General features: G+C 31.4%; 2 protein-coding genes across 2 annotated transcripts; both read left to right on the forward strand.

The window, feature by feature from the left end:
• Positions 1-572: 572 nt before the first annotated feature.
• On the forward strand, positions 573-4,496 carry Bma-cct-3 (T-complex protein 1, gamma subunit, putative; the record flags this gene model as incomplete). Its single annotated transcript, XM_001893357.2, has 11 exons — positions 573-674; positions 859-931; positions 1,096-1,301; positions 1,413-1,465; positions 1,670-1,856; positions 2,192-2,392; positions 2,569-2,732; positions 2,932-3,097; positions 3,470-3,586; positions 3,812-4,015; positions 4,326-4,496. 11 exons carry the CDS (start codon positions 573-575, stop codon positions 4,494-4,496), a joined length of 1,644 nt encoding a protein of 547 aa, XP_001893392.1.
• An 830-nt stretch (positions 4,497-5,326) lies between these two features.
• Positions 5,327-25,075, forward strand: Bma-epg-5 (Uncharacterized protein; the record flags this gene model as incomplete). Its single annotated transcript, XM_043078279.1, has 46 exons — positions 5,327-5,589; positions 5,927-6,106; positions 6,339-6,479; positions 6,810-6,969; positions 7,168-7,332; positions 7,800-7,946; positions 8,314-8,410; positions 8,679-8,812; positions 8,915-9,108; positions 9,379-9,463; positions 9,656-9,767; positions 9,950-10,097; positions 10,495-10,617; positions 11,125-11,282; positions 11,389-11,516; positions 11,769-11,909; positions 12,238-12,365; positions 12,547-12,793; positions 13,186-13,262; positions 13,414-13,554; positions 13,676-13,796; positions 13,992-14,195; positions 14,471-14,680; positions 15,216-15,376; positions 15,564-15,693; positions 16,001-16,108; positions 16,244-16,306; positions 16,469-16,710; positions 16,831-17,014; positions 17,183-17,304; positions 17,508-17,682; positions 17,942-18,168; positions 18,458-18,627; positions 18,994-19,109; positions 19,394-19,577; positions 20,000-20,268; positions 20,601-20,759; positions 21,006-21,095; positions 21,503-21,663; positions 21,861-22,054; positions 22,185-22,265; positions 22,664-22,819; positions 23,144-23,228; positions 23,676-23,825; positions 24,293-24,496; positions 24,769-25,075. 46 exons carry the CDS (start codon positions 5,327-5,329, stop codon positions 25,073-25,075), a joined length of 7,242 nt encoding a protein of 2,413 aa, XP_042934213.1.
• Between the last annotated feature and the right edge of the window lie 558 nt (positions 25,076-25,633).

Below are 25,633 nucleotides of genomic sequence, written 5' to 3' on the forward strand. Positions count from 1 at the left end.
CTCTCAAATTAGCACATGTTCCAGTGATCTAAATTTCTCAATAAGTTAAAGGCACACAAAGTTTCCTCGCTGTTTTTCTTCTTTGTATTTCCAGTATAGTTAATAGTTTTCGTGCATAGATGATCCTTGAATATATTATTCAGTGTTATACCAAAACCTGAAGATAGTCGTTCTTGCAGAAACCATTGTTTGATTTTGTTCTCCCCATGTAAAAAAGGTTTTGTCCCCTTTTGCAGTATAGATGTTGGCTGAAACCATACTAATAAACATTTTTGATCGGCTTAAAAATTACCTGACAGAATTAAATTTTCTCATACTTGTTAGCTAGTTTAATTAGGATTTTCCTGAACAGTTCTGTTGTGTGTTTCAAAAAAAATTTTGCATAAGTTATCTAATTGTTAAATCTTATTTTTGATCGTATTTTTGAGAGAGTGAGTAGTTAAATTTACATAGTATGTCTGTCAACATTTTTTTTCATGTAAAAATTTAGCCCAATTAAGTGTTAGTCTTACATAAACGTTTTTCAGCTCTTTGACTCATATTAAATAAAGTGATCAGGAAATACAGTGGAGATGATACGTGCAGGTGGCGCAACGCCAATCATAGTACTTAGTCAGAATACTACCAGAGAAAGTGGCCATCAGGTGCAAGCTGGTAACATTGCTGCTGCTAAGGTATTGATTCTTATCATCATCGATCCTGAAAATTATTATTTAGTATTATTATCTATTCTTTCATTGCATTCTCAAGGCCGGGGTACTGTCGTTCACTGACATATCTCTTATTCGACCACTCTCATCAAAATAGTATCAGTTGAGCTGAGAAGCTTATATGTATAATATGATTTTTGTTTTTCAGACTATTGCTGATGTCATTCGCACAAGTTTAGGTCCATGTGCAATGCTAAAAATGCTAATGGATCCAATGGGAGGTATATATTTTTTTAATTCGAAAGAGTGCTTAGACGGAATTTCTACGCATTTATGTGTTGTCGACTGACTAAAAAGCATTAGCTGGTATTTGACAACATCTGGCATGTGGATGTAGGCATTTTGCTCTTTAAAGGTTTTTTTTTAATATGTCAAACATTTACAGGCATAGTTATTACTAATGATGGTAATGCAATTTTACGCGAAATTACCGTGAAACATCCAGCGGCGAAGTCAATCATTGAAATAGCTCGTACGCAGGATGACGAAACTGGTGATGGTACAACCTCGGTTATAATATTAGCTGGTGAAGTGATGTCTCAGGCACAGCAGTTTTTAGATCAGAACATCCATCCAACTATTATTATTCAGGTTAATCCAGTTTCCAAACCATTGTTTCATGGATTGTTTTTCTTTAACCTGGCTCATTATTAACTGAAAATGAAAATTTTCTGATTGCATAAAGAATAAATTTATATTCAGGCTTATCGAATGGCTCTAGAAGATATGATTGTGCTTGCCGAAGAAAAGTTCAGGTTACTTATACTATCAAACATTGAATGAAATAGAAATTCAAATTTGCTCCTAGTTAATACAGTTTGATTGGTATGAAGTTGTTTTACAAGACTTTGCTAAAAATGGGTTCCTCACCTCATAACTCTTCGGATTATTTGGAATTTTTCAAATAAAGCTTGTTTCTATTCATCATTAATTGCTTTTCAGATATAGTTATTTTTCAGCAAGCAAATTGACGTAAACAACGATGCGGAAGTCGCCTCTGTTATCAAATCATGCTTGGGTACAAAAATGTTGTCGAAGTGGATGGACTTAGCTGTCAAAATAGCTCTGAATGCTGTTAGAACCATTAGAATTGTCCAGCATGGTCATCAGGAAATTGATATCAAGCGTTATTGCCGTATTGAAAAGGTATGCATATTTTCATGCATCAGATAAGATCACTCTCAAATTTCTATTAATCTTATGTTATAGTCTTATTCTGTTCGACTATTCTGTTCATATTGATGTTTAATTTGGCTGATTATTGTATATTGTTATTGTTTCTCTAAAAATATCGTTGGAAATAGCTAGTCAGAAATTAGCGAAAATTTATATTTAGTTACTGTTTGGGTACGAAAAATTCTTGATTCTTGACAGTAATGCTTTCTACAGGGATCATATTTCCATAACCATATGCTATCCGGTAGTAGGAATAATCATATAATCAGCAAATAATCAGTTAATGAATATTTGTTCATTTCCAGATACCGGGTGGGCGAATTGAAGATTCGCAAGTGATAAAAGGCGTAGTGTTAAATAAAGATGTGACACATGCGGGAATGTTTCGTCGGAAAGAAAAGCCACGTGTTGTACTTCTTGACTGCAACCTTGAATATAAAAAGGGTGAAAGTCAAATGTCACTAGAAATCATGAAAGAAGAAGATTTTAGTAAAGTTTTAGAGGAGGTATGTTCTTATTTCATTCATATGTTTCGAATATATATATATTATTTGATTAGTGAAATGTTAAAGAAATAAAATAACTAAAATTTAGATTAAAGAATCTCTAGTTAAGAGCAGAGACATGTTTCATTTTAAAGCATCAAAGTCAAATTTGCACTTGAAATAACTACACTTTCAAGGAAGAAGATGCAATCAAAAAAATGTGTGATGACATAATTGCCGTGAAACCGGATGTTGTTTTCACAGAGAAAGGCGTTTCCGATTTGGCTCAACATTTTCTTCTGAAAGCGGGTATAACAGCAATTAGACGCTTGAAGAAAACTGACAACAACAGATTGGCTCGGTATGATATTTTGTGATAGAGCTTGTCATATTTCCTAAGTGTTTACATTGTTAATTTCAGCAGTTATTTTCCATAAAAATTAGAAAAAGCGACAAAAGTAACATGGAAAAATTATGATCATGAGATTCTTGGCTAGCGGAAGATATGTCCTGAGAAGAGATGAAATCTATATTTTCTTGTAATAATTACTTCATTGCAGTGTTACTGGAGCAACAATCATTAATGATACGCAAGATCTTCGCGAAGAAGATGTCGGCACGAATGCTGATTTATTTGAAATCAAGAAAATCGGTGATGAGTACTACACCTATGTTACTTCAGAAAAAGCTACTGCTGCAACCGTGGTTTTGCGAGGCCCAAGCAAGGTAATATCAAAAGATGTGTCGATTTGAAACGACAAGTTTAGACTCTCACTTCGGGATCTTCTTTCACTACAAAATTTCCATACTGGTAGATAACGATCACTCGTTTTGTGAAATATCGACGTTTATGTTTTGCTTTCCAAACAGAAAGCGTCTTCTGATTCATCTCTAAGTGTATCTTGGACATCTGATTTTTATTGTTTTAGTACAAGCCCATGCTAAATCGTTCTCAATTATCGATGTTAATTGCTTGGCTTATGATTAGGGGTTACTGTAATGCGTGATCTAAGTGTTCACTACAGTATTCTCGGTTACTGATATATCATAACGCGAAGCTAATATTTATGATTAATTCATTTCTGTTTCAATTTTTAGGATATCATCAATGAAATAGGACGAAATCTTGAAGATGCATTAAATGTTGTGCGTAATATCATGGTAAACCCACGGCTTGTTCCAGGTGGTGGTGCTATAGAAATGGCGTTAGCTCAGGTCGGATTTCTGTATATTGTTTATTTGACTCATTGATTTCAAATGACTAAATTATTGTGCTGTTCAGTAAAAAGAGAATCTTAGTAGTCATTTGGCGAAATAGTTTCTTTCTGTTTAAATTCCATAGATTTCGAGCTTTCAACGATTTCCAGCGTTTGCATGCTGCAGGTTGCCAGAAATATCTTTCAGAGAAGTACTTGACGTACATGAACTGGTTTTTTATAGGCCTTAAACGAGAAAGGCAAATCAATTGAGGGCGTGCGTCAGTGGCCATACAAAGCAGCTGCTCATGCTCTTGAAGTTATCCCAAGAACACTGGTGCAGAATTGTGGTGGTTCGACAATTAGACAGTTAACAGCTTTGAGAGCAAAGCATGCTCAGGCTCCTAGCAATTGGACTTGGGGAATTGATGGGTGTACCGGTCAGTTGGTGAGTTGATATCCCCTATATTTTGTCTAAAAAACCATTCCTTTAAAGTTCTCAAGCATGTTGGACTATAGAATATGATATGGGGTTTCGAACTTCACTAAGTAAACGATTTCACTACTCATCATCAGTGGAAATCATTATTCAAGTGTACTCTTAGAAACATTAGCTGGGATTATGCAAACTCTCTTAAAACTTAGAAATTTAGAATTTCGTAGGTGGTTGATCAGTCAAATTCTTACATCTTTGAAGAGTTTTCGTTTATTATTCATTATATGCGCTTTCTAGTATTCAGTGACTGGAACTTTTTCAGGCTGATATGAACGAATTAAATATTTGGGATCCTCTCTCGGTTCGCCTGCAAGTTTTGAAGACAGCGATTGAGACGGGAGTATTGTTGCTACGAATCGATGACATCGTTTCAGGAATAAAGAAACATGATGGCGCTAGTTCAAGTGGTGGAAATCCTGTTGTTGATTCTTGATTTTCCACATTTTCCTTTTTTATTGCTTTCGTGAAGTTTCTTTTTTTTTATTGCTCTCTTGAAGTTTTCTTTCTTTTTTTATCATTTTGAAACTATAAATTTGTTGACATATTTGATCACGTCGTAGAGACCTTTGCAGAAACGTGATTTCCATTTTCACTGCTAATGTATAAGCTTTGAACAAAAAGTTCTGTATTTATTTTCTATAGCAAGTTGCTGTAGCAAAATATAATAGTTAATTGCACTCGTTGGTTAGACTATTGTAATGATCATTAGATAACTGATAAATTACCGAATAATGAAAACCCCAATACTTTTTTTGAATTTTGATGAAGCTTAACATTTATTTTATCGATATGATCGTCGCTTCTGGTACTTCTTCTGTTCGAAGTTTTGAGACTTAATTCAGGCGTTTAAATGCCTTTTTTTTTGTTGATTTTTTCGTTTAAAGCATTGCTTAACTGTTATGGACATTTTTAATGGAATAAAGCAAGTTAAAAATTTTTATAACGTTTTACAACAGTTGTTAAGCATCAGTAAACTACTGATAAAGCCGGCATTACAGTGGGAATAATTCATATCATCATATTTCATCGTGAAAAAGGGCAGCGAAATATGTATCTTTCTATGGAATGAATTATTATAGGATGAAATGCGAGGACACTTTGTTTGTTCATCATTTCCAATAGTCGCATCTAATCGTGGACTTTAGTGATAGTTACCAGTCGGGATGTTATATTTCATTCGAATTAAATTTCTAATATTATATTAATTTTGTGATATTTTCATTCTCAACATCGATACTTCCAGTTTTCTTCGTACGAGAAGTAATGGAATTAGAACGGCCAAAAAAAAAATATTCAAAACCGCGTCAACTTTCACCGCCGCCATCTATATTAACTCTTGATGAATTGGAAAAAGGATTTGCAGACGTTGATGAACGTGAGCCATCAACATCTGTCATTGGAAAAGAGAGAGGAAGTGATGAGACATCTACAAATGCAAGAAATATTGAAAAATTAGAAGTGAAACCTAGCGACACTGTTTCAGCATGCATATCACCCATTGGTTCAAAAGAAATTAGCGAAACTGAGTTTGTTTTTCTTCCGATATTAGAAAACCTTCAGTCGACATCTTAGCGTATGCTATTGTGTCATCAGCACCGAAATCAGAAGATTTAAGATATAGTTAGGAGGAAATCTTTTCCTAAGTAGGAAATATTTTATCACTTCTCGTTGTCATTCAAAAAAAAAAAGAAGTTTTGTACACTTTCTCAAATTTGGCGCTATAATTTTAACCTAATAATTTTAGACTTCATTTTGACATTTGAAGATTTTGAGAGGTTCTCTGTGTGTGAAATTATGCCACCAAATGGAAGACACTGTACTGAAAAATGTGAATAATTTTGCACGTATAACTATTGAATTCAGGACAGGGTATGATGAGAAACCGGATCATGATGCACCATTGGGAACGGAAAAGGAAGAGAATGTGGAAAATGTTTCTTCCATAGATAATATATATTCGACGGCTCCGACAGCATTTGCTTCCATTTCACTTATGAATAGCAAAGATGCAACAAGAACAGATGATACGATGGAAAACATAGCGTTAGTACCACAGCAGATCAATAGATCAATTCTGATTTACCATTATATTGTTGCATGAAGTTACGATAATTAAATCGGTAATTGAACAATGTCAAGTGGTTCAGACAGAAAGAAAATATACGATTGCTGTCTTATATGCAATACATTAGCTAAAAAATATACTGCTAAATGCCAGAATCTTAGTTATTTAAAAAATTTTTATTTTGACTGTGTTAATTGTCTTTAGTTACAGACCGAGTATCTATCCCATTATGCAATTGAATGAAATAAAGTCTGCGTCTTCCCAAATTATCGATGAATTGTCAACGTTAACTAACTCGGAACGAGTGCAAGAACGCGACATAACTGGCATGCAACAATCATCCGAAATTCAGTATAAGCTTTTTTATTTCATTGCTTCCTTTTTGTGTGGAATGAATTACTGAGCTACAGCAATGAGGAGATTAGTGTGTTTAAATGAAATTTAATAAGGAAGTTAGCGAAGTTGTAAAGCCGTCCGATAAATTCATATAAAACATAAAGAAATCACAAAAAATTTGGTAAAATCAAATTGCAAAAAGTTTGACCATAAATAATAAGTTGAAGTGAATTACTTATGTACTTAATATCATGGATCGATAACTGATGCTAACCTATGCCTAACCTAAAATATGAAAATCAGTGATTTAATTTGCTGAGTCTTTATTATCAATTATATTTGAAGGAATGAGATTACGTATGAGCACACAGCTAATGCTAATACGTATCCGTCTCTTTTCCTAGAATGCAATGAATACGGATTGCTGACAGAAAACCAGTTGCTGTTATTTTACCAGAATGAATTATATGAAGCTGTTGAAGAGTTTGTGGATAAATTTTTAGAAGTAGGTGGAATTCCTGTCCTGTTTTAAAAATAAGTGTATGTATATATTCACTTCCTTATTGCATGTGCATTTAACAACTTTTTGCAAAATTTTTATCACAGAATCAGTAACTTTCTAGATTTGAACCTTTAATGTGTTTTATGTAGAAAAAAAAAATGAAATGAAATAATACTATTCCTTTGATAAGTTTTTTTATAGCATGAAGAATTTCCACAGCATAGTTTGTACGAATATTTGAAACGATATAAAAAAGTATGTGAGGATATTGATTCTAAAGAAACTGACGTTATGGATTGTGAACGCCTAGTGAAAGATTGTACCCAAGCATCATGGACAGCTGAAAATCGGCTTATCAAGCAAGAAGTACGTACAATTTCAAGAAACTGACATCTTCACTTCAAACTTTATCTACTCAAACTCTAAAAAAAAAAAAAAAAAACAGTTGAAAATTGTTTAAATTATGTTCCTTTAGAGCTTTTAAGTAAATATACTTTCACATTTTGGATTTAGGTGATAAAACATTTCCAGCTTCCTCTAACATGTCTCCACTGCGTTTGCCATGTTTGAGTAAAGTTGTTGAATTCTCCATCTCAAAAAAACGAAGCTTTCGAGTTAAAAGAGCTTTTTTACACAATGAATTAATACTCGACATAATTCAATTTAGTTTAGGATAGCGAAACGCAGATTTCAAGAATCTTTGAGATACTATTAGTATTTTCAGATATTACTTCAAAAGCTTTATAGAAGGAATTTATGAACATGTTGGAAATAGTAATTTAGCGATCACTCTTTATTTATCTGTTGGAAACTTATTTTTAAATTCATTTCAGGGGCGATGTGGAGAGCAGAAATATGCAACAGGTAGCGCAACTTATTTAGTTGCGACATTTCATCCCGAAAAAGCCACGGAATTGTCTCATTTATTGAAGCATGATGTAACTTCTCGTCTTGATTCGTCATTAAGTTTACAAATTCAGGTATCTAAAGTACTGTATTTCTGCAGTCTCTTCAACTTACTGTTTATTATTTGCGACCTTAAATAGTCAGTAACTCCTTTTGTTTTACAAAGTACTGCATTAATTAATATGAACTGGAAAAAATTTCAGTGTGAAATTTTACGTATTTTTATATATATATATATATATATTTTACGTATATATCTGAAATTTACGTAAATCCTTTCTTTTTTTTTTAAAGCAGACGTTTGTGCTAAATATTAAACAATCTCGTTTAATTCCTTTATTGACAGTTTAGCTACATTATGCTTATAAATTGAGATACTCATTAGTAGCTTAATATTTTTATAACTTAAATATGAATAAGGCATATTTTACCAAATTGTAGATGCGTTCTCTCGCATTACAAATTCAATGGCATGTTGTTGAATGTAACAATGCCTTCATGGTGGAACATCGTTGCAATGTAAATAGTCCACCATGCTGTTAGTTTATTAATCTTTGTTCTATTCCACAGAAAATCATAGTAATATCATTCTCTACCATAAATCCACCAGAATAGTAGCAATATTATGAAAGAGAAATCATTTTTATAATGCCTAATATGTTTCCTTCACTTTTTCTTTAAACGTATTTTTAATAAGGATTATTAGAAAAATTCTTCGAAAAAAAAAGGTATCTTTGGATATTTTCATTTAGTTGAAACTTATTCTAAATTCTCTTACAATTTCAGTGATTTTATTCGAATTTTAGTTCTTCCTGATGGTGCTGATACTGTAAGTAGGCGAAATCTTCGTAATGCACTTTCGGATTTGTTCCATTATTTACGTTATCCAGATCTTCCTTCACGATTCACTACTGCCGTTTCTGGATGGATCAGTGAATTGGTTAGCTTCAGATTCAAAACCAGTATATTCAGCTCACATGTAGAAAATGAATGTTTTTTGAGAAATAGCTTTCAAGGAATTTTCTGAAAGTTTAAAATTTAGGTGGCCGTTCTTCTGAAAGCATGTACCTCTTCTGATCAGCAATATTTGTTGTGCCAGATGCTTCGTCTAGTTTCACCAGTATCTCAATGGGCGGCACCATTACTGCAGTCATATATCGAAATTGATAGCACAAATGATCGTCTTATTATTGATAATTACATTGTAATGATGAGTTTACTTCTTTCATCGATACGGTGAATATTAAATCTATTGATTCTTATTATTAAAGTCCTTATCAATGACACATTAAATTCTAATTGTTAAACGTGACTTCCATATTGTTGTTAAGTTTTTCCTTATTATTTTTACTTGGACAAGTAATATTTACATCTTAAATGCAGTTCCAACATTTGTTTTTTTTTATTTCCTGTAGTCTATAGCTAGTGCCATCCCCGTTGAAATAAAATGCATTAATCAAGTCTTACGAGTTTGAACTTCAATGTATTATTATTAATATATTACAGGGGTCGTGAGAATTTTTTGAGACGTGTAATGAATTTTGAAAATGAAAACAATACTTGGATTATTATAAACGACGATGGGGTCGAGGTGATTTTTGTGCTTTAACATAATTGATGAATTAATAGCTTCAATGGTAATCTGTGTCACTGATGATTTCACTGCAGTTTATTAGGACAAAAAATGTTATATATTCAATTTCGAATGACTTATGATTTTAATTATTAGCTAACAATTCCAAATGTGTACATCAGCAGAATTATAAATGTTTGTGTTTTCCAGAAAGATGGATCTATATTAACCGTAAGTGAAAGCGATTTAATCGCATTTTTTAATCAGTTTAGTGCTGAAGCTGCTTTTGCTAAAGCAATTCGATGTTTCGCTATCACTCTGGGTAAGCCTCTACAAATCAAATTAAATCCTAATAAATTACTTTGTCATTTAATTTGTTGTTTAAAAATATGAACTGCTGTTCATATTTTTAAGATGGAATTAATGTATATGGATTTCAAACTTTTCTTATTTTCACTGAACTACGTCACCATCATAATTCAAATTTGGTATCGACATTTTTAGGAAGCGATCCAATTAATCAGGCTTTAACTTTAATTGCATTTGAATTGGTGCTTATTAAAATATTTAATGATGGTCTCTACGTCTATGGGACATTCAACTATCGCCAATTGTGTAAACAAATTGGTTATGCATTACGCCAAAGTGTCATGTAATTTTTATTTAAATCGTGCATCGTGGTTTAAATAACTTATTAATTACCTAAATATTTTTTGGTCAAGACATTCTATCTGATTTAAGCGAAATTTCACAAACTCGACTTAATCATCTCATTATAGTGTGAGAGTATCAGTAGCTGAACGATATTAGAAATCTGATTTGCTTATCATGATAGATTTTCTGTCAAAATTCTACCGGTACTCTATCAATGATTATATTAGAGAGAATCTTTGATATTATATTAGATTCCTTAATGAAGCATGTTCAACTTGTTGTTTCACTGCAGCTATGATGTGGTAAAACAATTCTCAGGAATGATGATAGCGTATACTAATAATTTTCATTTATATCTCAAGCAATCCAGCGGCACTGATATGAATAAATTGCAGATGTTCAGCAGAATTTTTGAAACTCATCAAAGATTTATTATCATTTGAAGAAGCGGAAATAGTGCAAAAAGAATTCGATCGCATTATTCTACATGCAGTATATTACATCGTTAGCAAGCAGAAGTTTATTTTATTTGTTGTTAAACATCTGTTGTTTGATCTATGAAAGCAAACACTGGCTGAGAAATAGCGCATCATAGGTAACTGAAATATTAAGACAGTGCAGTAAGAACAAGATGGAAACTTGCCCCAGAAAACCATAGTCGTACAAAAAAGTTAATGTTCCACTTAATTAAAATTTTCATGGAATATTGATGGTACTGCCATTATCAGAACTCACTCACAATACAAAATTTGTAAGTGCAGTTCCTTTCACAATACATCGCTTGTGAAATATTGAAAAAAAGATTCGTTATTTCTGTTAATAAAGTTGATAGAGATATACGGCTATCATCGGCACTCATTATTACTGGGAAGACCATATGTTGAATACGGCAGGTTTTCTGAAATAAGCTATCATTGTCGAGATATTTTATTTTATAGCACCTGTGAACTAAACTCTTAGTTTTTAAAGTTTTTTTTTTCTTATTATCATATAGCGAATTTTAGAATAATTAAAAGTAGTTTTAGTTTTGGACTTTTGCAATTTGTGGTGGATTTACCATATGATTTTGCCAGTGAGACATGTCGAATGCGTTGTCAAATATTGTTGAGGCGAAAAATGGCAGTAACAGTAGCACAATTGTACGAGTTTCCAGATGATGACTTGCCTAATTTAGTTGGAAAAGGTTTTCGATTTCGCTTTTTTTTTTTGGATGAAGAGGATCCGAATAATTTCGGAATTTCGAATGGATCAGAAATTTTTTAATAAGATTGAATTTTTGCTTTTTAAAGCTGGCAGTTTGTTTGATAAATTACCGGATTTACCCAGTGACGATCGCATTTATATGATTTCGGCTTTAGCAGCCATTATTTCTGCATCGGATGGAGGTATTGATTCGTTTGCCATTGAAATACTAAATGTAAGCTATTTTTAAAATTACAAATTCAAATATCTCATATTTGTCAGGCATTTCTGAAACTTTCTATGTTTTTCATAAAACTTCATATTGATGCTCTGTAAGAACTGCGGTTCTTTTTCATAACTGTTTTTTCCCGACAGCCATGGTTGAGCTATACTTTAAGTGCGGATATACACATCCCACAAAAGCAGTAGACAGTGAGTGCAAATTGTTCATTATTACCAATAATGCAGTAATTTAAATTTATTTAAGATTTGCTTCCTTGATGTTTCCATGCGTGATCATTTCTATAAAATTGGTGCTGAAACTGTTGGAATTCTTATCGACAAGCATCCATACATCCTTCAGAAAATATTGCTTTTTATTGACCGAAATCTCGATTCTCTGGATGAAGTTAGCAGTTTCGGTATTTAATGATAACAGTAATAATTCTTAGTTTTGCACTGGCTATTGGCAACATTCAAGACTGGGAAAAAAATAATATTGTAATCTTTTTGTCTGATATTATAATTCAGTGTTTGTTTGGAAGTTTACATTCATTAATCTGACAATTAATCGTTTTTTTTTTTTTTTTTTTTTGCCTGAAATCATCCAGCATTACTGAATGTAGACTTTTCTTGGTTTATTTTTGGTTTACTAGAAATTTATAATTTGTATATTCATTAGTGATTTAAATTATATGAAGATGAGACCATAATAAAATTTTCAAAGTCATTTCCAGTACGCTGTAGAAGTGCTATCAATAGCACCATTGTCAAAATGTCGCTTATCGGTGGATGACATCGGCATAATATGTGGAAAGTGGTTAATTAACAGGCCACCAAATCACCCTGCGTCCAGAATTGCCAGGCTAGCATTTTAATTTTTAAAGATTATTAGAACTGAAGCATTCAGGAGAAACAAAAATTGCTTTTTTCTAAAATCTCTAGGGATTTAAATTTTATGAAGTTTTTGAAGGATTTCAATATGAAAGTATCCAGCATAAAAGAAAAATTTTTAATGTTTATCAAATTTAATAGATTTAGTTAAGGCGTGTGTTAGGTTCCATGAATTGGGGAACGGATGAAAATGGGAAGCTCTGGTTGCAGCCTGAAGTACACGCTGTCTGTGCTGATACTTTAGTTAAGGGACATATGGCTCAGTGTAAAGCAACTAATGGATTAATTTCGAAATCCTGGAATAAAGTCGCTAAATTGGCATCGAAAGTACCCGATTATGAGCATCAGTTTGATGCTTTCTGTTGGGATATTCTGATACGATTGAAATTACCATTGAAGGTACCCATTTTTTTATATTTTTTATAAGTTTTTTTTTTTTTTTTGTTTTTTATAAGGCAGTAAATGATTCATTAAATTTGTTAAAATCCCATTTTTTAAATAGTTTTAAATATAGTGGAGACTCTACTTAACAACTATCTAGGAGTGTAGAAAGACCACTGCTGCGAAATTTATACCTGGATTTCTAAAATGTGAGAAGAGACGCTATACTTAAAATCTTCGCTCTCTTTATTATGCATTAATCATTATCGATAAATAATTAAGTTGCAGGGCAATTTAATTTTTATTTGACTATTTATTTTAATTATTTATATGAATTTAATGATTTATATGTCCATTGCTACTTATTTCAAAATACGAAATAGGTAAAATCAGATGAAACCATTTTTCAGGTAAATGCTTTAAACATCGAGTCAGTCAACGATCTTGCTTCTTTCTTTGTTTCTGTTGTCCAGCGATCATTATTAAGGTTTCAATTCACAGTAAATAAATTTTTCTTTTTTTTTTTTTTTTTTGATACAACGATATTATAAGGAATATTCTTCCTTTAATATTGGTTGTGTGACTGAGGCAATTTTGGCGAAATTTTTTTAAAAATTTTAATCAGAAAAAATTTTTAGTGTCGATGAATTTTTATCATCAGGCTTGTCATTGTGGTCGGAGCTCATTACATCGGGTTGCTATGTTGGATCAGTAGTAATCCTTGCGCGACTAATATCATCGTTTCCGGATGCTGTCACTCTCTTAACTTCACAAGAAACGTAATTTAAAGTTTAAATACTAAGTTCTACTTACTGCAGTTTTGCTTGCTCCTGTCAGATCCCTTCACTTTAGCAAACTTTCAGAGTTAAATGCATTTATAATTTTTGAATTGTCTTGCAGCTTCACGCAATGCCTTGATCGATTACTTCTATGCGATTTGTCCTCCTATGCGGTTCAACTTATTGCTGGCAGCAACAAATTTCCTGGTCCGACTGTCCGGCTTTTAGGCTCAGCGATTACTGTTTGTATTCAGTTATTGTATTCACTAATCTAATTTGTATTCAATTATTGTATTCACTAATCTAATGAAATTTGGAAAAATCGGGATTTCTAATTTTTTAGTGCCAACTTCTCATTAAGTTGTACTTTGAATCTTAAAATTTTTTTTAAGATCCAAATTATGGATGAATTTAACAGATATGAAATCAAATTTCAGTACCATATAAATGCGGATTTTTCGCAAATACAGTTGAGCGCTTGGATACAGTTGCTGTGCTGCAAAAGACCCACTCAGTGGAACACCGATAAATCCACACTTCATTTGTTAGGAATATTGATACGTAATGCATTTGTTAGGGATCAAACAGAACTATTGGGTATTCCAGAGTTGCTTAAAGTCAATTATGCTGTGTTGTTACAGGTAAAATTTTGTTAAAAACTCTGGTTATATTTCAATCGTTTTGCCATGAAAAATTTATTTGTTAAACTAGAATTATATATTAATCGAGTGGTTTTAGTAGTGCGATTGTATTCACCATACAGCTATCTGTATAATTCGGTCAATGGTTAGATCGTATAAGGCGGACAAATGTTAAAAATTTTAAAACGTTTTAAAATATTCTGAAACTATGTCAATTTTAATTGTATTTCAGTTAATTATTACTATAAATTTAAATTATATTCTTTAATTTACAGCAATGGAAAGATGGATCAAAGAGTATGCTTTCATGGTTTACAAGTGATGATAGTGTTCCTTCTCTTATTGATTCTTCAAATTTGGATGTCTCACCATGGGCATCCTTTGCACTGTTATTAGCGGAACAGCGCAGTCATGAAGCATTTTACGAAATTTTATACCAGGCAATGAGTAAGCATCCAAAAAATAGTTTGGAGCAGTCCGTGAAGGTATATAATTCGTGGATAATTGAATGATCATATTCATGATGCTTTCATTTTTCCCTGATTTTGTTGAAGTAACTGAGTACATGGTATTCAAAATTATTAAATTGCAACCAGTATTACTAATTTTTCAGTTAAATCATTGTAAAATTTGAATTGTATTTTTTAAACAAATTTAAACAAACTGAAATTAGCAACATTTGTAGTTAATGATTTAATATAAGTTATGGTTGTGTAATCTAGATAAATCATCCTAATTATACTTTAGCTTTAATATTTCATTAATAATTCCATATGTGTCATAGGTGTGTGAAATATAGGAAAATCTGATACGTATCTTCAATGACATTGCCTTATATTTCCTCTGTATCTTATATTTATATCGTTTACTTAATTTGATACTTCCCTTTTTTAATTCTTCCAATTTAATGTATTGCTAAAGTATTATAAAATTTCGTTATTTTATTTCATCAATCAGTTTTCGTATTTGAATTTTTGGATTTTTTTAGGAATCAATTTTTTTAGAAATTAACTTTTTTAGAAAGCAGCATCCAAATCGCATGTAAACATTCCTATTGAAGGACTCCACTTTCACCGATGGTTACAATTTGCATGCAGTAATAACATTAAAGACCATCCGATTTTTCCTCTTATTCTGCAGAATTTGGCAATTCATTTATATTCGCGAAAAATATATTTGGCGTAAGTATTGAGCCAGTCGTTACTTTATTTCTGATATTTATAATATGTCAGCAAACTACCAAGTAGTCACTAATTATGTATTAGACATAATATAAGCCCACTAGTTAGTGCACAAACCTCAAAAGTGTCCACTACTCTTTCATTTCCTATCTACTCTTGTTTTGACCTTATGTAGGATATTTTATAGAGCAAAATTTTGCTTCGGCGAGAAATACCTTACAAATCCATCCAGTAAATCTCTATTTGAAGAATTGCGAGAAAAGATTTTACCTCAGTTGGAGTATAATAGTAAAATGGATGTCTCGCTATTTTATAAGGTAAGTTTATGTTTTAAAATTTACTGGGCTTGGTTTTAATATATTTCATGGTGCAATATTAAAGCTGTTCAGTGAGAAGGTTGGATAGCATCGAAATAAAACTTTTTTTGAATATGAAGTCATTTCAAGAGCATGATTTGGTGAATGCAAAATCATATTTAAAAATGATGTGAGTTTTACATTTTGAAGTTGGTTACTGTACATTTTTTGTCTTGTGATAAATGAGCTCATAATTATTCATAATTTTAATTAATCACTGTAATAATGAATCGTGCGGATTTTTTAAAAAGAATTCTTCGTATTTCAGGCGTTTGCTCAGTGGTTATCAAATCCCAAAATTTGTAGTGCATCATTTCGTGCTTTCGATAACTTTTTATTGGACCATTTACTACAATTTATTGTTGCAAATGATTTTGTTAGTTTTTATGTATATGTATGGTCGATTCACTAATTTTTTAAAGGGAATTTGTAAATTCTTGGAAACACTATTTTCTTAATCTAGTTTTGTCATATCATTGATCTTATCATACTAATACTATCTCCATTTTAGCATCCTTGGTTGGAATATATAAACATAAATGAGCTACGGAAGAAAATCAGTGATGAACAGAAGGTTTGCATATCTTATTGATTTGTTGTAAAAAAAAAAAGAGTCCTTTTTTTAGGTGTTGTTTTAATTTTTTCTTTATTGTGATAAATGAGACAAAACAATATTTTACCCAAATTTTGGGTTAAATTATTCTTAAATGCAGTCACTTTCAATTTTACTTTGCAGCTGTACATATTTGCTTGTCATCTTGGTTCACTTGTGGTCAACCCACCGGTAATCAGGGCACGTAATCTTACTCAACTGATAGCGCAATTCGGCAAACGCAGTCAGGCATTGCCTTATCCTGTAATACCGTTGCATCCAACATTGCCACGAGAAGTTCCTTTTGATTTATCTATTGCATGTGATAGCCGTCACTGTCTTACGCCTTACGCTTCACATTTGAGAGCAATCAACGAAGCTGCCAGGTTTTTTATATTCTTCAAAAAGATTAAATATAATTCTTTGCAAATTTCGTTGAAACCGTAACATGAAACTTAAAATTTATGTTATCATGGAGTAGTTTTATAACTTAGTTAATATGATAGGGTGTTTGTTGGTGCAAAAGACCAGATAGAAATGCTGGATGACGAATACGTAGGTTACTATCCGGATCTATATACCAAATCAGCTGCTGAATTAGCTATTGTATTGAAGTGTGGTACCGCCTTCGGTAATAAATGTGCGCATCCTACTACATCCACTGTAATCGTTACAGTCAGTCGATATCAGGTACAATGTTTATCTTTAACTGTTTTTTTTTACAGAACTTTGTGTTGTTTTTTGAAGTTTCAAATTTTAAAAGAAAAAAAAAAAACTTATCAAAGATTAGAACAGATTAGAATTTAAAAGAAATAAAAATTTGCTTATGTCTTTCTTACCAATGTTTTTCTTTTTCAGACATCTGTGGAAGCTAAAATGAAAGCTAATCGTCAAAAAAGATCTGACAAATTAGCAAGTACTTATTCTAAGTTGTTTGAGCAGACATCACTTCATTGTGCTAATTTGGAAAATATAGTGATGTAAGTGATCAGATTAATTTTTGTTTGTTAGATTCAACATTTAGTTTCGAGATGAAACTACAATATAGTGTAGTGAATTGGTCTAGTATAATGGAACACAATGAATGCAAATATATATACATGTCAAAAAATCACAAATTGATTTCTTCTTCATCTTATTTCATTCTAGTAGAATCAAAATTGTCAAAGGATTTCTTCTTTAGTAAAATGTACGGTCATATGCAAGGTTTTGACTCTTCTACTGCACTGCATGCAAAACTTTTGCGTGATGCAGGTCGAATACTATTTTATCATTCCACTTCCTCCATCACCTCATTGGAAATGATTTTCCCGGCAGTAGCAGATTCGTATGGATTCATCTTAGCGAAACTTGGAAAAGTTTGTTCTATTTTGGATGCAATTTTCCACTTATTCTTTATCAAAAAAGCATTGGGATTTAGGAAGTTCCGGAAAAAGAAGCTTAGGATGAGAACTGATGGTCAATTGATTTATGATACACTCCCATATTCCTCGATTTTGCTTCTGAAAGATTGCACTGGACGCAATAATTAGCTAATTAAAAAAAGTGTATCTATTAAAAGAGAGCTTTTCAGCATTCTTTAGATAATATTGATAGTGATTGATTATTTGTTTGCAGGCATTTATTGCTGATAATCCACAGGAACAGCACAACTTAATGCGTGTTATTCTGAATGGTTCCCATTTAGCTCATCTTTTAACGCCATACTTTACTCCTCATTGTGTTCCACCAGATGAATTATTTAATTTATATACATCTCTAAGTAAAGCTGTCCGTGACCCAACCACTGCATCAGTTGCGTTAGCTTTACTGTCACAGCTGGATATAAAAAATGCAGGCAATAGGTTGGCCCTCATTTCTTCAAAATTTTATTAAAAATTAAGGATTAAAGTAAACTGTATTTATATTCAGTGTGCAGCTTGGTGACACGATTATTCGTCAACTACAGTGTTATGATTAGAAATCATTTTTTTCAATTTTTTCGTAATAAGCTGTATATCTTTTGAGGACTTCTGAGGACATTTTTATGAGTTTTTAAAAAGTTTTCTGCTAGATTTTTTAATTGATGGATTCATTCCGTCTTTAATTATGACTGTTTAGAGTCTGAATCTTGCAATTATTTTTGAATTTTAGATTACCGCCCCATCAATTTTCACAGCTTATGCCTGCTGCATTTGAAAATCTGATTTCAATATCAGATACCTCACTGCCGCTATATGATGTTTGTACAAAACATTTCATCCATTCCGTTTTTCATCGGTTCCCGAGCAATTTTATTGATGGTTTAAAGCTTTCACTTTCTGGTATGAATGGTTTATACATTTTTTTTTTTTTTTTTTTTATTTATTTATAAGAATTTCGCAAAAAAGAAAAAAGTAATTCATGTAATTTATATAATTTTCTAAAGATAAAAAGTTCAAAATGTAGAAATGCGCTCAGGGAGTCCCACTTTTTTTTTTTGAGCTGTTCTTTATGGCGTAATCTTTTGTCTTACATTGCTAATGCTATCTCTATCAATAACAGATATGATATGCAAAAATTTCATTTTACTTTTTCCACAAGGATAACTCTTTTAACGTTCTCAGTACTCTCCTCTAAGGATTTAACTCATTGTAGGGTTGATCAGGAAATTTTTTTAATCGTAACAAAACTTTTTATATCTTTTCCAGCGTGCGATACAAAAAGTACACCACTCTGCATATTTGATGAAATTGCTAAAAAACTTAATGCAGACAGTATGAACATAATGGATACTAAACCAGAGTATATTATCGATATTATGACTGTAAATCTTACATTCTCATGTTTCGTTTAATTTAAATGATATTAGCTTGGAATGAATTATCACCAGAAAATCCAAATTCATTTAATTTTTTTCAATTTGTATTGTTAAGTTAACAAACCACATTAAATTAATTGGAATCGAATATATTAATTGAAAAGTAAATGAAATTAAATTGTTATTGCCAATGAATTGCTTATTATCGTACAATTTGCTGCTCACTATATCTTTTATTTTTACTTGCAGCGTCTAGATCAGTAACTGCACAGATAATTGAATTATTGCAGGCAACTACTGCAAGTGAATCAATTGCTATACAATTCAAAAAATCTAGGAATGAATTATCTACTAGGCTGTACAGTATTTGGGCAGATTATCTACCAAAAGTGTTGCATTTAGTTCAGTTTTTCCTGTACAATGCGGCATCTTTATCATTTGATCCCGAACTACCTACTGCAAAACTTGAATCAGGTTTGCTTTCATTTCTCACAACTGCTTTTCATTACTACGTTAAATTTTGTTTAACGGATGAAACTAGACTAGATTTTCGAAAAAATTGCTTTTTTTTTTTAAATCTTTTGAATTGTAAAGATAAAACTAGCACAAAGTAGAAACTATTATTTGTTTATGATAAAACTAGCACAGAGTAGAAACTATTATTTGTTATAGGACATTACATCAGACCGTATTAATAATTAACTATGTAGTTTGCTGCTGTTGCATTTAATTTGAATATATATTGAAGTATATCTTTCTTTCTATTGGTAGTTAGTATTTATACGTTAAGTACAGCTAAGAGCGAAAACTTTTTTCTTTTCGTGTGGAAGCGTATAATTTATTACTCATGTTTCCCTTCTTATTATTGAATTGAAAAACTACAAAAATGTTTGCAGAATTACGACAAGTGTTCGGAACTTGCGTACATGTATTTGGACCACTTTTGGAACCATTTGGTCCTGGTCTTCCTCCATGGAATCCAGCCGATACCGATACTGCTACAGTTGTTCTAGATTACTTTATATCACTGATGGAAAAACTTCATCTGTTGTACGGTGCTTACTTTCCACCCGGTTCTGAAAATTTAATAACACTGTTTTGGCGTTATTACGCTGAGAAACTGGCATTTTTTACACGTGGTGGCTCTCACGTACATCAAATTATTGTATGTTTTATCACATTTGTTACTAATTAAGAGAATTTATTTTTTTGCTTAGATTAGAACCAGATTCTTTGCCAAAAAACCAAAATAATTATTTTCACTTATTCATTTTTTCTAACAACTTAATTTACTAGACTCCTGAAAGATAATTTTTTTTTTGAGACTGACTAAGCGTGTCCTCTGCAAAACATTACTGAACTGTTTAAAGCTTCAAAAGATTGATATTACTCTGCTTCGGTACTTACTTGGTAATTAGCATAGACACTAAATTAATTAAATTGTATCGCTGCTTTTAATTCATAGTAAATTTCTTTCATTGAACTGAAATTTTACAGGAAAGTCGTTTTATTAATATTCCTTGGCACTTATTCTGGCCAAGTTTATACGATCTTGCTTCAATGGATAAAATTATGATTAATGGTGCACCGGAAAGTGCTCCTCTTATTACTCAAATTGTTGTTCGTATTCCATGGCTTCATCTCATACAATACCAAGTGACTTATTTTTTTTCATTTATTCTTAGTTGTTACACAATTCAAGAATATGCTTCATTTATCTCCCTTTCTAGTTTTTCTACAGCATTTACTGGTTATTTTCATGCAATGTTGTTAAATCTTATAGCTGTCTTCTGTAATTATTTTCCTCCACTTAATATTTTATTTCTTAAAGATGTAGAATTTTAAGTTTTTTATTTTATTTTATTAGCAATCCGAAAAATTTTTTTCTATTGAATATTGCAGGTGCAGCAACCTTTAGATGCGCATCGTGTTTTTTATTCATTGTTATTTTCGCTATTAGCAAGTTGTATCAGTCGTCCATCCAATTATACAGTACGCTTCTTTTCAAAGTTTTATTAATGAAATTTAAAAAATTTTTTAAGTTAATTTTAGAAAATTGCTTATTTAACATCGCATATAGATAGTAAAACATGTGAATCAGAATCAGTAATAAATAATTCACTGACTTTTCTCGTTTTTGATTTTAGTAAAATTGGAAACATCGCATGGAACGCACAAGTACTTTTTGTACTCTGTGCGGTTAACGATCTTTTTTCCAAAATATGACTTTTTGTTTGATGTTAGAATTCGAAAAAAAAAAGTCAAACGATAGCGAACTCATGTCATTACAAGAAGTGATAGATGAATTGATTTACTAGACTTGTTCAATAGATTAAAACGAAAAAAAAAAAACTTCGAATCAAGATAGTTTGTTTTGATATGCTACCATTTCCTTGCAGATTTGCCGTGCTTCATTGCCAAAATTGATGAATTCATTGAATCCATTTCCATGGCACTTAATTGACGTGCAACAACTTAATGCTATTTCATCTCGTATTGCATCCAAATTTTCAGTAGTAGTCCTGACTGATCCGAACGATGTTACGCATGCTTTCTTCGAGTTTGTCTTCATTCATTGAAATATTGAATACATTATGTTATCACTTTCAGGTTTTAATTTTTTTTCCATAGTTTAATGTTATAACAACTTTTTAGTGCAAATGAATATTTTGAAAATAAGTCGGTGTTACATTTGCACAAATTATTTTGGTGACGGTTAGATATTGTTTGATATAATAGTTCTTTTTAATTGAACAGATTATACCGCCATGTTTGCTTCCTTGGAACATTACCGGCTGATCTTGTCTCGGCTGCAGAAATCTGTCAGAAGCAGTCATTTTATATTCGTACTCAACTTACCTTAATGCTGGGAAATGCAAATGATCGGACATGGGTGAAACGTTTTTATGAAGACCAAATAAAAGTTGTTCATAATATCGTTTCATCAACAGGTATTCCATTTCTGTTATTTGTCATTAATTTCTTAACAGTTGATAGAAGTTTGGTTACTAAAAAGTTACAGAGATTTGAATACTGGAAGAAAACTTTCGAGGAAAATTGATGTCAATAACCTTTTTTCAGGAGTGCCATCGGAAAACCAGGCATATCTGTCACGTGAATTGACGTCATTTTGGTCTGATATATCTAATAATAAATTCTTAGGTAATGGTGCGAATATTTTAGCGTATAATTTAGCTATATCATTTTATATAGATAGCTATATATCATTTTATATATAGATAGTTACATTCATGTGACCTTGCATATCCTAGAAATTAAGTTAGTGTGGATGAAAATAGGGAAGGAGAAATAAGGGAAACATCCCTGTGCTATAACACTATTTCTGAATAAATTTGTAGAAAAGTTTTTAGCTAGAAGAATAGACATATGAACGATGTGTGAATTTCCGCTAGTTTTCATCATTTCTGTTCTTCTCGCCAACATGTGCAATCTTCTGAGATACTCTTTAAAAAACCATTATTTACACAATCGAAGCTTATTGTTTTCAAATACGATGATGATAAGATGTCTAGACAGTAAATAATTTTTATAACTTTTAGAAGTGTTTTCATCAGTTTTACTGCAATGGTTAGAAGAGAATTGTAATTCTTCGACTGTTTTATTACTACTGAATACCACTACAAATTCGTTAAAAATGAATCAGATTTCGCTTGGTCTTCAAATTATCGAAAAATGTATTGGAACATATTTTGGAAGTATGTTTTCTGATAATTTTTCAATGTAGTTATTTTACAGTGGAAGTTAATTAAACTTCGATTGATTAGACGTCGTAAATAATATGGCAGTATCAGATGTTATGGTTAGACAGTACATAATATTGGAAAGTATAACTTTGTTCAAACACAGCAAAACATTTTTTCACTTCCTAAGACTTGCATAATTATTAAATATTTAAATATGTTTTATAAATAGTACTCTATCAGCCCATAGCTGTGAAACATTGAAATAATATCTGAGCAGATAGTTACGTTTTATTTATTTCTCAGTTTCATAATAGTTATTGCTATGATTTTTTCAAGGAATGGGCTTATGTAAATGGGATGTTATACTAAAATGGACTGTATTATCTGACCATTGCGATCAAGTTCTTTTCACTTTACCCAGGTAGGTTCTATAATCTATTTGCTGAATATATATTATAAACTTGATTCTTTTATTATGCAACATATATGAATGAAATTTTTGTCGATCTAGTGTTACACTTATGCAACCTGCCAATAAATCATCATTGTAAAATTGATGATGGTCTCGAAGCTAATCAGTGAATGCTTGATTCACTATCTTCTTCCACTGCTTAAAGTTTTTGAAATAAGGATATGTTACGCTGTATTCTAATTATCCCGAGACATCGATAGCTTTCAACTCATAACTATTCTAGTGGAATTTTAGTGAGTGCTCGTGAATTACTCTATAGTAGGATCACCGATATCACACTACTTGGAAAAAACATAATTATTGTTTTTTAATTTTATGCTTTTTACATAAGTTTTAATGAAATATAGTTTTTATTGTTTTATTTTTTTAAACTCTCTTTCGGATTATCAATTTCAGTTCTGAAAATAATGCATTTTTACCACTATGCACAAATACATTTATAATGAAACAACTTATATCGCTAACAACAATGGAAACTGCATCATTGCAACAGGAAAATACATTGTTACGAACTTTGTTGGATTATATAACAACCATAAAACCAAGGTATCACTTTTGAAAGTGTAGTGAGTGAAATATCTAATTCCAAAATTCTCTATTTCTAAATATTAGTAACTGTCATGATCTCAGTATATGGTTACAATAGCCTGGATTAGATCACAATTGTTAATAAGATTCACTTACGACTGGCAAAATTATCCTAAATCTGCTTGCCAAGAAAGCTGAAATAATGCTGTAATCAGACTCTTACTTTTTTTAATAGTAGAATTTTGATGAAATTGTAATTAAATTTGTGTTAAATATTTATGTTGTTGATATAAACGTTTCGACAGTAAGAAAAAGGATTGCGTCTGCTTTTGACTACCTAACTTTTTTTATGTAATTTTTTTCTCAAAAATCTATAAAATGCAAATTTTAACGTAGGAAGGACTGTATGGTAGAAGGGAAAGGAAGAAGAAAGAAAATAACAATTGGGTCTTGATGATGTCCAAAACAATTTCGTTTCATTTCAGATACGTAACCAATGAAGCAGGATTTTTACTTTTAATGGAGAAATTGCAGAAATTATTGCTGCGACAGTATAATTATTCTGTAACACAGGGCAATCAGTTTCTAATGCAGTATTTGGAATGGCTTGAACGAGTAAGTAGTGATGAGAAGTCAAGCTCATTCTTTTCATTGATTGGTTTCTCTAAAAAACATCCTTATTCCATCAAGTTAGTTTTATTTCTGAAATTTCAATTATTTAACAGTTTTAAATAGTTTTTCTTCTTTTTTTTATTTAACATTCACCATCTCAGCACATATTTTAATAAATTAAGACCTAGTTTTTGGAATATTCGAAGAAATGTCCTGTTGTATTTGAACATGTAGAATTGTTGAGTCATTTGTTTGTCTTCCAGACCTTGTGTATCGAAAAATTTTATAGAATATTCTTCCATAGTTGCGGATTTCTATGATTTTCTTTAAAAAAAAAAAAAACTTCCAGAATGCGTTACATATGCCATTTGATGAATTTGTATATATCTCAGCAAACTATAGCTCCAAATAAATCACCACGAAATACTATCAATGCACCGGTCCTCAATTGTCGTACACAATCATTCAAGGAATTCTGCTCACACAAGCAGTATATTCCATTTCAAGCAACTTCTCAACTGGCTCAACCTTACTTTATTCAAGTCCAAAATTATCACATTCTACATATGAGTGAATTGTTTGCACAAGTTGTTCGGTCGTTGTACACCGAAAAGTACTTAGAGGAAATGCTTGCTAGTGGCCAAGATTCTTATTAATTATGTTAATATTTGCTTCAATTCTTCCAGTTGAAGCTATCCTCATTAATTTATTTCTATTCCATTCCTTTTTCACTTAAAATTAAAAAATTTTGAATCATTTTTGTTGGATTCATAATAATGATGGAATAAGTGAATGAATCAATGAGATGGGGTAGTTTTTGAGTGCTACATATAATTTGTCTTACAAATTTAACATAGGAGACTGTATATTGTATATTCTTTCAACTTCTTACGTTTTTACTGTATCAATTTCAGGCTTTACTGTTTTTGTTCCATTTTGTTACTGCTGAAAGTTAGCAGGGAGACAAATAACCATGGTAAATACGTCGTTTTTGAGTGCCATTCAATTTTAAGTTCCATTTCAATTTTTAAGTTGCATTTCCATTTCATTCAATTTTAAGTTGCATTCATATTTTTTGAATTATTTATTCTTGCTCTTTCCATACATTACCATTAAAATTATAGTCTACTTTTGCGGGTAATCTTTATTATACAAAAAGTTCCTATGATTATTGTCAGCATTGCATGTATATTGAAAATGTTCGAATGAATTTA

The sequence above is a fragment of the Brugia malayi genome (assembly GCF_000002995.4).
Source record: "Brugia malayi strain FR3 genome assembly, contig: Bm_v4_Chr2_contig_001, whole genome shotgun sequence".
Classification (NCBI taxonomy): Eukaryota; Metazoa; Nematoda; class Chromadorea; order Rhabditida; family Onchocercidae; genus Brugia; species Brugia malayi.